The following is a 15,879-nucleotide window of genomic DNA, read 5'->3' on the forward strand; positions in this document are numbered from 1 at the left end:
GAACTCACTTTGATCAGTCCCTGGCATGCGGGAATCGTGTTAGAAATGCGTTCCATGCAGTTGTTGCTCTTTGCCAACATCGGGCCACCCATTCCTTGTCACTTGACGAGACAGACTGACTTCTGGCAGTTCTTGTATGGGATTCTAGCATGTGCAGGGATAAATACATTAAAAGCATGTGCCGATTGTGGGTGCTTCCTTTTCTTTTTTTGCTTGCTTGCTTTAGCGGCGCCTTAGTTGTTTGTGCAGTGAACTAAGTTGGCTGTTTCGCTCTTTGCCTGACATGTCGCTACTTAGCCCCTTTCTCAGTTGCGGTTGCATGTTCGTTGCATGTAATTCTGCCTGCCTTAAATTTGTTGAGTGTTGGGTGGTCAGCGATTCAAACGTGATAATCTGCCCACATGGCAACTGGCACTTTCTGTGCCACTGGTGAATACCGGCGTACCAGATCCAGTTACAATGTGTCACAAAGCCTTCGTTATATACCAGGATGCATCAGCCTGATGTCCCCAGCGTCCACCAGTGGTGCAAAATACACCGGCAACCATGCGTAGCTAATTATCATGTTTGAATCGCTTAGCACTGTACCTGCTGCTTGTAGAAAGTACCGTTACCTATTTTCATGAGGTAGTGTGGTATCCAATGCCATTGGCTGCTGTGCCAAAATACAGCAGAGAGAGAGGGAGAGAGAGAAATAGTGATTGTGAAGAGAAAGAGGGGCTGTTTTCCTCTTCACAATCTCTCTCCCTCTCTCTTTCTCTTACGTTTTGGCACAGCCATCAATGACACTGGATAATCTTGAGTTAGTATATAATGTGATCAAATTGAGAGAGATTGTGTGTGTGGTTCCTTAGGGATCTTCTTTTGCTGTATGTATTTTTCGTTTTCTTTTCACCTACTACTGTGAATTTCACTTACTCGTATTTATGTACACCACCAGCTTCTAACAACCCGTGTTGAGGCTAGTAGCACCACGTTAATATTTAGAGGTTCAAGACAGTTTCATGTAGAATACTGCAAAACAGCATTCATTGTTCGTGATATAGCTGTGGGACCTCTGTTCACAGCTAGGGGTACTGTACAATTATGGCGGCTTCTCAAGTTCAGGGTGTGTTGTCACATTTAGTTGACGATGCCAAGGCAACCCAGGTAAGGGTAGAGTAACAAAAACCTTCCCATTTTAGGCCTAAGAGGTCTTGAATCAGCAAGCAATCTCATTAAGAGTGGTGATTTATTATTCTATCTCTGTATTTATATGAGATGAGAGAAACAGATAGCCTGCAGCATGATTTGCTTGTTGCAAACATTACAATTTAATGTTACTCAGAGATTGGGCCATATTTGGTGCTAGGTGAGAGCCATGGCTTCGATTGGTGTCTTCGTGCTTGCTTATGTTAAAGGGCCACCAAAGGCAAATACTACTCATGGACAGTTAAAATACGATTCCAGAAACATTGCAGCACTTGTTTGCTTTTCAAGTTGCCTGCCCCCAAGTGGGGTGTGGTGATATTGCATACTCCCATCATCACCATTTACTGCCGTCTGTGATAAAACGGCTCCTGACAGATGGTACTGCAGTCGAACCTGACTATATCAAACCAGTTTACATTGAATAATTCTTTATATCGAACAATTTGTGAACACGGTATAGTTAGAATGAGTATATATAGCAAAAGTTATGCTTACATCGAACAAAAATAAGAGTGACTCCCAATATATCGAACGTCAAGCGCCGGAAAAGTGCCCCCAGAAGTTGGCTTTCCCTTATGGTGGCAGTAAAACCCGGCAGCGCAGCTTTATCAAACCACTGTCCCTACCGTGACCGCGCTGTGTTGAGCGAGCCGTCGACACCCCCCTGCAAAAAATGATCCAGGCCGCTTGCTCAGACAGCCAACCAGAGGCTGTTGTGCCCTCGTCATGAAAGATGGTACAAGTGCAAGTTGTCTCGCTGCTTTTTGGGTTTATTGTGTTTGCGTGTTGTGGGCCTTCTCCCGCAGTGTTGCCGTGATGAAGCAGCACAATTCGCCTTTCGCCGTGAAGCTCGATACCATAAATCGGGTCGAACATGGTGAAAAGACGGATGCCGCGCAACGTGCAAGATTCTGAGGGGCACTCTCAGCACGATCTTAAAGAATAAGGGGGAGATTAAGGCCAAAGCGGACAAACTCTCAACCCAATGCCCGTGGCACCCGACGCATACGCACGGCCGTGTGCCAGTCGTTCATCCGAAATTGCTTCAGACATGCCACCTTCCACATGCCCAGTGATGACTAAATTCCGATGAGTGCGAAGCCGTTGCTTGTGTTGCTGACACTTGGAGTGAGTTGTCAAAATTTCCAGAAGCCGTTGACAAATCAACGACCGATGAGTTTGTGAGTGCAGATGATGGTGTCGTGACCACGGGAGAGCCCGAAAACGAAGACTGCCGGCATTGTACCGTGCACAAGTGAAAGTGGGCACAATGAGGAAAGCAACGATGGTCCTTTGCTGCCGTCCTTCGAAGTGATTGGTGCACTCGCACTAGTCCGGTGCTTCTGCGCGAACGTGGAAGGCTGCGACCTCAGCTTCTCCAACTCCTTAGACAATGTGGAGAAGTGCGTGGTGCATCGCGGGCAGCGAAATTGCCCAAGCAGAAGAAAATACAGGACTATTTCATTTGAAACATAAGATAGTTTCATCAATAAAGTTATTTTATAAATGGTATGTGCTTTTATGACATCCACTTCTTTAGCAGGCTTATATCAAATGATGCTCTATATTGAACTGTATGCGTTTCTTTTTCTTTTTTTTTTTTTTGCTAGTTCGATATAGCCGGGTTCGACTGTACGTTTTTTTTTTTTTTGCACAAAATGCAAGTACGTGGCCATGGAGAAAGCGAGCCAAGACAGAGCTTTGGATTCGCTGCTGCAGCTGCTTTTGGTCAGGTGGTGTGGAATGTTTGGGAATCTCGTGACATCACATGGACATGGCATTCTCTGCTAATTGCACTTTGTCCGAGTTTCATGAGCCTGCAAAATAAGCGGAGCACTACGCAATAATGGAACTACTGAAACGCGAAGTGCAGGCAGCACAGAGGGGAGGAAATGAAACCTTTCGACTGCCTGTGTCGTAGTCAAGGGTGACGTCAATGAGTTCTTTTTTCAAAAAAATCAAATAGCATTCTTTTTTAAAAAATCAAATAGCACTAGACAAGTAACATTTTATTTTGTCTTATAAATTAATTTGATTATCGTCTAATTGTGATTAGTTGAGTACTAGTAACATAATTATAATGAGGAGCGACATTGCCATCTGGCTAGAGTCCTGCATTTACTCAATTTCTCGATTACTGAAGCTTTGTTCACGTTAATACCGACACCTTAGACGTACTTGAGCACTAATCTATCACTTTGGCTTGACTTAATATTTAATTCATTTATGGGGTTTTTGCGGGATCGAATCCCCGCAACAGCGGCTGCATTTTGATAGGGGCGAAATGCAAAAGCACCCGTGTACTTAGATTTAGGTGCACATTAAAGAACCCCAGTTGGTCCAAATTATTCTGGAGTCCCCCACTACGGCGTGCCTCATAATCAGTGGTTTTGGCACGTAAAACCCCATAATTTAATAATTTATGGGGTTTTACGTGCCAAAACCACAATCTGATTATGAGGCATGCCGTAGTGGGGAGACTACGGAATAATTTGGACCAACGGGTTTTTTAGCTCGGCAAGGTTCATCAAAATCTACCCAGAAATAATAAAAAAAAGTTCTCAGATGCAGGGTCCCTCTCAAGCTTTTGGGGTTACTCAAGGTGCTTTTGGAGCCTCACACTATTGCTCAATTTTTTAGACTCTGCTAGTTGCCATGGTTCGGCGCATATGCCCTGCCCTGGTGTCCCCCTATTTTCCTTGGTCCCCAAGGCACTTTAGTCCTCGATTCTACGATTCTCTAAGGTGCGCATCATTGTATCATATTTATTTGCATCTACTGCCACAATGCAGTGTTTTTGCAAAGTTTTATAGACTCTGCTCCCCATAGCATGGCAATTTATAGCAGCCATAAGCAGAGTGAATCTTAAGCATTGCAGCAGACAATCTACGTCCAAGCCACGGCTCTACCACATGGCAGACAGGCTACCTGCAGTAGCCACCCTATCAAGGTTACTCACAAATGCTATTAATTGCATAATATTGCAGAGTGTTGACATCACACAAAAGGCGCACCTTGTAGGAAGCTTGTGAGGAAACTATGGCAGGTTAAAAAGGAACCGACTGCAGTCAGCATGGGATTTTTCAGACTCCCTAGAGGCCGTGAAAATGGCCAAAACATGTTCCACCCTCCCAAACATGAATAAGGGCTCAAATTGCCACAGGCATGTTTGCATGCCGACTCCACCTCGGCACCATTGCTGACAACGGCAAACTCTTTCAATGAAAAACCATAGCACCGAACAGCAAGAAGCTTGGTAGCGAACATCAAAGCAGCTAGGCCTACCTTTGTGGCTACAGCTGCCAGCAGATCTGCATGCGAGAGCACTGGTTCAAGGTGGCAAGATAAACAAAATAAGGGTGCTGGTGGTTTCAAATAATGCCGTTTCAGACTTGCAGTCACACCAAAAAGTCCAGAAAATTGCACGACAAAGGGTTCTTCAGTCTAAAATTTCAGACATTCTTGGTACATTGGCTCAATGAGGTACGTGGCAGTGCTGAAAAGGTGTTCGAATTATCGGGCATGTTTGAAAAATTGGGCGTCTGGAAAATCTGTCCTTGACTGTACTTTGTTTGCGGGGAACAAAACAACTAATGTTTATTTCAATAGAGATGCCCGTTGCCGAGCGAGTTTGCAGGAGTATAGAATTGCCAGCTGACGGAAAGAAAGAGGTTGAAGTTAACAGTTTCTTCATACTCTCCCCGAAATGAGGTCATTCGTTCGTGAATTTCCTTCGGTACAACACCTGAACCAGTGGTCCTATTCGGCATATGCACAATGCATGCTTTGATTCTTCCATCTTGTCCAAGAACTTTGGCAATTTGTAACCCGCCGTGATTGCTTAGTGGCTATGTTGTTGGGCTGCTAAGCACGAGGTTGCGGGATCAAATCCCGGCCACAGCGGTTGCATTTCGATGGGGGCGAAATGCGAAAACACGGTGTACTTAGGTTTAGGTACACTTAAAAAACCCCAGGTTGTCCAAATTATTCCGGAGTCCCTCACTTCAGCGTGCCTTATAATCAGATCGTGGTTTTGGCATGTAAAGACCCATAATTTAATTTTAATTTTAACTTTGCCCGCTTGTCCAGTTTTACAGAGTTGCTTCAGTCGATAATGTTCGTGAACTAAAATGAGAGTTCTTCCTATCTTTAGTGTGCTTGACGAATTTGGCTCAGCGAAATGTGCTAATCAGAGAATCATCAGGTAATGTCTTCTCCTCGTATTCGTTTTCCTTAAAGTAAGTAAGTTTCACAGCTGTCTCCAGTAGGTTGTCCCTGCATCTTTCCATGCATGAACTTTCTTGCACCGTCTAGTAAGACAAGCATGGAGCAGCAGACGAGTAATAAACCTCTACTGGTACGAAAAAAAAAAAAAAGAATCCTTTTGAAAAGGGGGCTTGTTGTCTCTGCAATTCAGCAACACCGAGTCATGAGTTCAGAATGTCTCTACATAAAATCGCAAGGGAAAGGAGCATTTGTCGCCCAGCTTTTGTCGGAATTGTAAAGGCAGACTTTCTTTTTATGTGCTTTTGCAGGGGTCATTACAAGAAGAGAGTTCGTCGGGACCAAATATAAAGTGAGTAACTTTCTCCTTGCTCCGTCATTTCTCGAGCATTTCTTGCAATGATGTGACGGGAGGAATGCTGGCTATGGGAAGAAGACCTAAAGGGTGCTCGTAACACTACTGCGAAACCTATGTAATACGTACCTGCGTAAAATGTATTAGCAGTTAAAACATAGTTGCGACAAATCCCCAACCCAGTCTGCATAGAGCCTAATGTATTGGCTAACTGTTTAGCCATAGTCTCTTGCCGTATGCCTAGGTTAGTGTGTACCATGTTGACTTTTTGTCATATGAAGGCTAACTGCAGCATATAGTTTCATACAATAATTACTAGAGGGAACTGTGGCACTAGTGTTGGCCGGAGCTGCAAGAGGGGCAGTTCAGCCAGCATGGGAATGATGGGTAGCACATTGATTTGCCTAAACTTTGTCCTTCTGGCTTCAAACGGCTTCGTAGCTTTTTAAGCACATAATTTTCAGCAAATTGCTGCAAAATTTAGGATAAAGAAGGCAGATAAAGCATAATAATTAAAGCCACAAGAACATCTTGATCCACAAGCACGAAGACCAGACAAATCTATGTACTATCCATTATTCCCATGATGGCTGAACAATTGCAGCACCTGGGCTCCCTCTAGTTATTATTGCACAAAATTGTTGAAATGCACCGCCTCGACTCGTGACGGAGCTGATGCCACGCTGTGCCGTGAAAGGTCTTCCACCTTTTCAGAAAATGTTAAGGCCAGTCTTCTTGAGTGTTCTCATCTGAATATGTTTACTGTTCGTCTGAAGGTGGAATATATTCCCCGCTGCCACTATAGTTATTTTCAGGTTGTCTAAGTTCTCCCGAGTTCTTTCTGTAAATCGCGCACTGATAAAAGTATTTTTTTGCCACTTCATGCCACGAAAAGCCCGTATAATTTCCTTCAAGTGTGGCTCTAAAAAATTGCTGCCCTCGCACACGGATGCTGTGAGGGGCAGTTATCAATAGCTGAAAAATGGGGCAAGAAACTCGAAAAAAAAAAAAAAAGGAAGAAACGGCACATGCAAGCAAGCACATACGTCAGCAGAAGCTGTACACGTGACCGTAGAGGGCTAACCTCGACTTCAGTGTGACCTGTACCGGACAGAGTACTTAGCAGGCATGTGTTTGTACTGTTTGAGGGCTGCAGTATGTCCAAAAAAGCAAAAGTCAAGGGCACTGAGGTACCCTCCGGGGATGAATGCGAAAGCATTGCTATGTCTTCTCAAGGACGACTGGCTTTACGAAACGTAACAATATTGTTTTCACGTTGCCTTGGCCTCATTCGTCTATTTGCATGGAAGCTCAAAGGAGCCAGGCGCAGCTACTGACTGAGAAGTCGAAGGTTCGGCCATCGGAGGGCACGACAGAACTCACCGAAATCACCTCACTGGCAGTTGGCCAATGTTGCGAGCGCCTTCGCAGAGGGAGGGGCAGTATGGCAACGTTAGCATGATGACCAGCATCGGAGCCAGCTGTGGAGGAAGACGCGACAAACGCGCTAACAGTGGCACGAGCGTGTCTTTGTGACCACGTGACTTTTTGTGTGATCTCCAGCCATGCCGCCAGATTTTTCGCTTCAGGAGCTATATAATGCTTTTGCATTAATATATTATTATTTTTTTGTTCATGCCAGGTTGCTGGTGTATCCCGCACCGCCCAAGACTGGTGGCATCGCTGTCCACAGTGCTGATTTGCGTTGCCTGCGGGAAGGGCAGTTCCTCAACGATGTCATTATCGACTTCTACCTCAAGTGAGTCATTCTTGTTGTGCTGTTGCTGTACATGAAGTAGTGAATGCCACACCCAGAAGCCTGGCAAGTTTTGGCAAGCAAGGCAGCTGGGGAGCGGAACATTTAACAATGCTAAGAGATGCCAGGGCTGTGTTAACAGGACATATAAACACCAGAAAGAAAGATATTTTTTCCATCTAAATGTGCATAAGCATAATCAACGAAAAGAAAAACTTTTTGCGGAAACCTTTTGTGCAGTTACGGTGGAAACTCCAGGATGAAAACTGGAATTGGGATTCACCCCAAGCCACCTGTGGTTTTGTTTAGAATTTGTATAGACAGCCCTCACCATATGTTAACCCATACATGTACGTTTCATTTGCTTCACTTAACGTGTGATACCAAACGTTACTAGGACTACCTCAGTTTCACAGCTCCGCTGAAAACATGGGCCCTGTGGTGTTCGCGAGAACTAACGGTGCTGCGATCGAGTCACGCTACTGGCAGCGCTTCTGGTTGCACTCCTTCTTCGCTGTGGCTGCGTCACACGAGGTTGCTTTGTTGCTGTGCATTTGTTGCGTCCTGCAGAAGTTTGTTCGGAGGTTTGAGTATTTGGAGCTCATACTGGGGGTGTGCGGAGCTGTGAAGCCTGTCTTCTGTCGAGCATGCAGTATGCTGACTTGTTTTGCTCCAGGTTGTGAAAGAGGCTACAATCCATCAGCTAAGCACCACTTTTAATGCATAAACATCCTTTGACGAGTACCACAGACCCATCACGCAAAAAGTGTAATGCTTTGTGTCTGCACAAAAGTGGGTCATTTGTAAAGTTAAGACATTTAATCATTATAATAACATAAATTTAGATGATTGGAAGCTTCATAGGTGGTAAGGAACAAGTTGAACAACAACAAATTAGATTGATAAAAAAATACCCATAGGGTTACATAGGGCTTCATAGAAAACGCAGGGGGAGTTTATAGTAGGGGTGTGCTAAATGAAATTTAATGAAATCAAATTTGGACAGAGGCGAACTGAAATTTGGGGGTGGGCCAATTGAAATTTTGGACGGGATCCAACCTAAATTTGGGGGTGGGCCAGCACGCAATATGACCAACTTTCTCCAAGGAAATACACAGCTCATATAGGATGTAAGGGAGCTCTCCATTTGCAGTTGGTGCAATAAAAAATAATTTTTAAAGCTTGTTTATGCTATCTGGTAAGTATATACCGTATTTACTTGAATCTATGCCGGCTCCGATTCTAAGCCGACCCCTGAATGTCCGAAGCCAGAACAAATAAAAAAAAGAAGCTTACCTTGAATGCAGGTTGAACAAAAAAAGTGAGGCCAGCATTCACAAAATGATAGCAGCATTTGTTTAATATGAACATGCCGAGCTCACTCTATGTCGTCACCACCGTTAACCTCGTCCCCATAGCCCAGACCACCCGTACGCTTGCGGATGCGCGCAAGCTAGCGTCCGTGCGCCCATGCATGCGCAGACAGTGCGGCATCGCATGTGTCGAAACGCGGCGCAATCTCGGTGAACAGTTCCTCTCTTATTGCGCACTTATCTTCCTTATCGCTGTCATCTCCTTGTTGCGGCACACTCAAATACATCCCCCGTTGCCCCTTCCAACGAAGGACATTTTTCTCATTCATGCTGAAGTCCCGCCTGGCTTAGTATGCCTCTGCGGCTAGCACAACTTTTAGTTTGAAAGCGTCACTATAGTGCGCCATTACGATAAGTGCACGCCGACACCATAGAACCAGCTCCGATACGACACAGGTCAAAGCGGCAACATCGCTCGTGTACTTCAGTTGGCTACTGGCCCGGCTAGTAGCGGCTGCAATGTTGACTTTTCTTGATGGCGCTAGCTATGAACCATATTTATCATTTTCGGTTATAAACTGGCGCGTTCTTTTTTTTTAAATCCTTGAATCTAAGCCGATCCTAGAGTTTTGCAATGATTATTTGGAAGAAACTATCGGCCTAGATTCGAATAAGTATGATATTTCTTTTCTGTCTTTTTTCTTTTTCTTTCTTTTGCTTTTTCCCTCATTAGCTATTATACTTTTATCCCCCTCCCACATAATCGATTATGAACTGCCTTATCTGGTGGACACATCCAGTCACAGTTGATGTCAGAGTAGCTTTGCAGTACAGCATAGCCATTGAAATCGAAGCGTGCATGTCACCCTTAGCATTCGTACTGCACTTGCGAAGCTGTCACGCATAGTGAAAACTGCAAACTCTAATTACGAAGTCAGTAAATCTTTTCAGGGGAGTAATAAATCGATGCGGAAGAGTGAACGTGTGTGCAATACCAAAGTGCTGGACTTGGCTGCAGCTCCGTTAGTTCTCACGACCACCACGTGGGCCACGTGCTTACGCTGGCCAATGTGCGGAGCTGCGAAACTTGACTGGTTCTAGTAACTTTGCGTGATACCACTGCTGCCAGAGACCTTGCATCGGTCTGTCTCCTCTGGGCGTAAAAGAAAATGAGTCGCGTGCCAAACTTCCAATTCCTTGTCCTATGTTACACCTCTAAGCCAACAAATTACTCTTGCTGCCTGTCATTCGGTGTTGGCCAAAGACCTTTAACCAGAAAATTCATGCTCAATATCGACAGGCAGCAAAAAAAAATATTTAGTTCTCTGGTATGTTGTCTGTAGGCAACACTCGTCCATAAAGGATTAAGCTCTCGCCATGGTTGCTTAGTGGCTATGGTGTTTGGCTGCTAAGCGCAAGGTCGCGATATCAAATTCCGACCACGGCGGCCGCCTTTCCAAGAGGACGAAATGCAAAAACACCTGTGTACTTAGGTTTAGGTGCATGTTAAAGGGACACTAAAGGTTACCAGAAACTCAAGTTAAAGTGTTCTAGAACGTCTAAGGCGTCAATATAATCGCGAACAGAGCTTTAGTAACCGAGAAATTGAGGTAAATGCATGACACGATTTGAGACCCCCCAGCGACATTCCGGTACTAGCCCGATGACGAAAGGACTCCTCATAATTTGTGTTACTAATACTCAACTACTCGTATTAAAAATATCATTTCATTCGATTATAAGACGGAAAAAAATGCTACTTGTCTACGTCTATTCGATTCCAAGAAAGAATAACATTTTGACGTTACCCTTCTGTAGTATGGGTGGTCGAAAGGTTTCGTTTTCGCTCGACTCTGCGCGCTCGACTCTGCGCCGCGCACGCATTGGAGTTTCAGTAGTTTCGTTATCGCGTCGTGCTGTGAGGGTTCTGCTGGCTCGCGAAACTTTCATTTGGAACAAGCAGCGAGAATGCCACGTCCATGTGATGTCGTGGGAAGCCCTCGTTGCTTTCCCGCTCCGGAGAGCCGGTGTCGAGGCCGCCGTCGTAGTACGCAACGACGCCGGCAGTGCGAGCCCTCAGCAGCAGGTCGCGCTCGTCGGTGCTCAAATCGCTGAAGTTGAGCCCACCATCGCGAGCCAATCTGTCGGTGTCAGGGTCCATTGCGACGAGCGTCGAAGTTAGCGTCATAGAATGAAGTACCAGCTTAAGGGCGTCTTGCGCTGGAGTTTGAGGTATAGTAGCGGCGCCTGGTGGCGGTGCGGGAAACGACATCTGGGTCGTGCCAGCTTGGGTCGTATTGAGCCCTGGCTGTGGCGAAGCACGTTTCTAGGCCGAGCTTTGCGTCGATTCGCACATTTTTATGCCCTGTTGCGAGTGCGAAAAGGCTCGTCGCTTCTCATAGACCACGCTGACCACGCTGCGAGCTCGCCGCAGCCTATAGTTTAACGAGAACGGACTCCCGCTTTCGCTCTGCTGTCGGCTCTGTCTTGGCTCTGTTTCTGGCCGCGCCTTCGCGTTTTGCGCAGAAAAGCCGTAGCGCCGTCTGCGGACGCCGTTCTACTCACCGATGGCGCAACGTCACTATGAGACCATGATGTCAGTACTCCTCGATCGGAGGGCGGGCGATTTGAACTGCGCTAGAGGTACGCGGACGCTTCAGAACGCATTTTTTCTTAAAATAAGTCTCTCCTTGGCACGAAACAAGCGTTTCGAGGTTTCTGTGATGGTATTTCAACAGTCCACGTTGACTTAATAGTAACCTTTAGTGTCCCTTTAAAGAACCTCAGGCGGTCCAAATTACGCCGGAGTTCCCCAGTACGGTGGGCCTCAAAATCAGATCATGGTTTTGGCACTCAAAACTCCATAATTACATTTTTTTTAAGGGTTAAGCTTGACCTGGTATGGTACAATTTTCCCCCGATGGATATAGGCCACAGGCACATTGGATGCCACTCCACCACTGCTTCTAACCCGCCGCAGTTACTCGGTTGGCTGTGGCTTTACACTGCTGGTCACGCGGTCACATGTTCCGGTTGTTGTCCTCCACGGCCGCATTCCAACAAGGTCAAAAGGCTGAAACACTTGCGTGCTAAGCTTTGGGTGCACGTCAAACAAACCCAGGTTGTCAAAATTAATCCGGAGTCCTCCACTACAGAGCCCATCATCGCAAGTCTCTGTGCAGACTCGGGGTGATAAAACCCTTAATTTACTTACCGCTCCTTCCACTGCCCATTATCTTTCACAGTGAATTTGCACTCACAAGAGAGAGACAGTTTCCCGGGTAGAGTTTCGATTGTCTTGTCATTCTTCCTGTCTTTCGTTGATGCTCCCCTCACACTGCGGCTTCAGTGTTATCATAACAATAGTAAGAGCTCCACATATTTTTTTATATCCCAGTACTAGTATACTCTCAAAGATGCGTGGGATAACAAGTCTATACCAGCTGCTTTCTCCAGATAATGAAGCAATTTCACTAAGGGTTATGACTGTTAATGTACAATACATTATGTAAAGATATATATATATGTTTGTCCAACCAACAAAACCAATGCCATCATGGGATGAAGTGACGCTTATGCTGCTCATTTTGGGATGTTTCTCGCCATTGCATCCACATTGTGCGGCAGTACAGCATAGCAACGGCTTGTGTGAATTTGAAATTTTCAGCCATAGCAGATTGCGAGTGCACAATCAATAAAGGACAGAAAAAAAATGTGGGAGGTTCATGTTTTGTCAGGTTCTTTTCTCTTTGTCCACAGTGTTGGCTCTGGCTATCTTCTGCCTTGTGCTAGTTCCTCAGAAAATGAAAGTTGCTACTGCCTTTGCCTTGCCTTACCCCCACCAGAAAGTTTCATCGAGGGGCCTGTGCTTTTAAGAGTGCACCTTGATGTTGAACATCCTTTAAGCATGTCGAGGAACTGTATGAGTGTCATGGCTATCTTGCCATGGAAACTTGTCACAAATGCCGCCACATTATGGATAGGTAGTACTGTTGTGGGCTCATGACTGCCATAAATAAATCAGCAGGAAATGATGTAATATGGGATAATGACTGCATTCTTCTCACTTGCAGTTCTATACTAATGCTAATAGCAACATAATATCGTTCTTCAATCCTTATGCTTAGGAATCCCTGCAGAAGACGCTTTGCAATGAATGATATGAATTGGCGCACTCCAGAAGGCATTCACTTTCCCTAGCGACTTGAGATGGCCTGCAGATATTGCAGACCTGAGAGAGTCTATAGAAGCCCCAAAGGGGACTGGCAGTACCTCTGTAATATAATACAATCAGACCTCGATATAGCTAAGCCATACTTGCAGTGGAAAACTGTTGAATCACGAATTTCTATACCTGAGCAGCTGCACAGCAGCCTTTAAGCTGGAAGTCGTCAAATGTGCCCTGGAGCATAGTAAGCGCACGGCAGGCAGGCACTTTCACATCGATGAGAAGTGTGTATGGTATTGGTGTGACCAGAAAGAACCCTTGACAAGCACGAGCAGCACAATATGCGCTTTCCGGGGTAAGCCTTGTAAGCACCTGGAACTTGAAAGCGAGTTGGAAATCACATTTAGCGCCAGCAAACAAGGACAGAAGGCAGACGACACCACAATGCGTTGTAGTGCATTGTGGTGTCGTCTCCCTTCTGTCCTTGTTTGCTGGTGCTAAATGCGCTCTCCAAGTCCAACGTGCTTACATGCCCAACAAATGGCAATGTTGAAAGCGAGCTTCTGAGCTGTGTCACTGAGTTGCGAAACACTGGCTGCGCTCTGTTAACGGACATGCGAGATTCAAAATTCTAGAGTTGGTGCAAGCGAAGCACACACCACGTGAAGATATTAAAGCAAGTGCTGGTTGGGTTCGGCAGTTCACAAAGCGAAACAATTTGTTCATCTGGCGAAGAACGACTACTATGTGCCCAGTGACTTCCTCACGAATGTGAGGACAAGCTGCTAAGCATTCAGAAGTGTGCCATTGTATTGCAGCATTAAGGTGATTACATCTTGTCGCAGATCACTGATGCAGATCAGACCCCTGTATGGTCCGACTCCCCAGAGGGCTGCACGATTTAATTGACCACAATTCAACCCATTTTTCAACCAAAAAAAGAAATAATAACCAAATAAATAAAAATAATATAAAAAATAAAATAAAGAAAGTAATTAGTGTATGGGCAACACCTAAAATATTCATGCCCGAATTAAAAGAAAGAAACCGGGTGGCCCTTGTGTGAGATTGCACGGTATTTTATTTATTTTAAGAAGGTTCTTGTTAGTATGGCCAGTTCGTTGACATGGATGCCTTCTTGTTTCTGTGACAGGTACCTGCTGCTGGAGCGGCTAAGTGAAGAGGTGCGGCAGCGGACGCACATCTTCAGTTCTTTCTTCTACCCACGCCTGACGCAGCGGCTCAACCCTCGTGCACCGGGACAGCAGGGCCTGACGTGAGTTGTTTTAGAAGGGCAACAGCTATTGCGAGTTCTTCTATCGCGAGCGCCTTTGGCAGTGTATGCCGTAACCCAAATGGATTAAACCCATTCTCGACACAGCACGCTGGGCGACAGTAGTTTTTGTGGGCATCCTCGTTATCCTTGTCATTCGTCACGTGACCATCTATTCCCGTTTCAAGTACCAGTAAACCTTTTGAATTACCCCTAACTGAACTGCCGATGACTCGCCATGACAAAGTGATTTCGACACATAAATAAAACAGAATGCAGACCTGTCAACTCTCCCGAATTTGTCACAATGTTTACGGTTATGGGCTCATTCTACAATTTTACTAATGTAGCGTCAAGTTCTATGAAAAATGTATTCTGTTTGTGAAAATGTCTTAAAGGTATTGAAGGATGGCGCAAGCGAAATTGAAGAAAAAAAGATGCATACATTAAGAAATTGGGATGGTCCAAGCTGCACTGCCTTTTCATGGCAATGCAAGTTGCTAAACTGCGGGCTGCTTGCTTTGAGCAGGTTTATTCTGACAAGTTCCTGGAGCTGGCAAAATTGGCAACAGAAAGGTTGTCGAACAAGTTGTCTAAACATTAATAATGTGCATATGTAATCCACAAAATGTGTGCGCTCAGGGCACACAAACAAAAGTGCATGCTGCCTCAGACATTTTTCGAACATCTGCATCCGTGGTAATTTCCATTTATTGACTTGGCATTCCTTCGTGGTGGCAGTGAAATTTTGTAATGTTGAAATAGTGAATAAACACACTTTGTTATATTGAGGTTTAACTGTACTTCCATTTTCCCATGCTAGCCAAAGAGTCGCCACGTCGGAGTTGCCTCCAGTAATTTTTGTAGGAAGCTCCGTGGAGAGAACCAATAAATACGGCAGCCAAATCATCCATAGCCGTTACCATGGTTACAGTTCAGGCCACTTATAACGTAACTGCTTATAGTGCAGAACCGGCGAAAATCTGGCCTTTTCTTGAGTCCCATTTACCCGCCCATAGAACTCAATAGGCAGCCTACTTCCGTTAATTCTACGCTGACAGGACCAGCGAAATTGATCAAGTTATCTGGCATGTTGTGTTAGCAAGATCCATAAAATAAAGCCAGAGCACGCTGCCAACACATCTTGCAATATTTGCAAAGAGTCCCTGAGTCAAATGCGGGCCGACTTTTCTGGGTGTCCAAAGCAGAAAGCTTGCCTAATGTAGAAATTACATTAAATCTCCTTAATACACTAGAAATCTAATGCCCACCCTACTTATTAGAAAGAAAAATATGTGTTGCACAACGTTTCCTTGTTTCCTAAAGTCAGCTTCGTCGCACATTTGTTTTAAAAAGTCAGCTTTCCTCCTGTACATTTGTGTTTATGCTGTAAAGGTCGCGAAAACAATTTAAATTTTGTATGTGATTGGCATCGCGCCGGCAATTTTCGGCCCAATTTTCCTGGGGGGGGAAAAAAACAGGCAAATTTGAAATGAGTTAGAAACGGGCAAATACCGTAATCAAAAGTTCTGAGCTACTGTTATTGCTTCAGAATGCTTCTACGGCTGGCTAAAAATATGCATTTTCAACGGGAAGTGA

The 15,879-nt window shown here is 45.1% G+C and overlaps 1 protein-coding gene across 7 annotated transcripts in view; it reads left to right on the top strand.

Moving 5' to 3' along the window:
- The window catches only part of LOC142584906 (uncharacterized), a 140,212-nt gene that overhangs the window by 100,637 nt on the left and 23,696 nt on the right, over window positions 1-15,879 (top strand). For all 7 annotated transcript variants that reach the window (XM_075695247.1, XM_075695248.1, XM_075695246.1 and 4 more), the window contains 3 exons: window positions 5,727-5,767; window positions 7,413-7,529; window positions 14,161-14,283. In XM_075695247.1, the coding sequence (XP_075551362.1) occupies window positions 5,727-5,767; window positions 7,413-7,529; window positions 14,161-14,283 (281 nt within the window). The remainder of the gene's footprint in view (window positions 1-5,726; window positions 5,768-7,412; window positions 7,530-14,160; window positions 14,284-15,879) is intronic.

Source organism: Dermacentor variabilis, chromosome 6 (assembly GCF_050947875.1).
Source record: "Dermacentor variabilis isolate Ectoservices chromosome 6, ASM5094787v1, whole genome shotgun sequence".
In the NCBI taxonomy this organism is placed as follows: Eukaryota; Metazoa; Arthropoda; class Arachnida; order Ixodida; family Ixodidae; genus Dermacentor; species Dermacentor variabilis.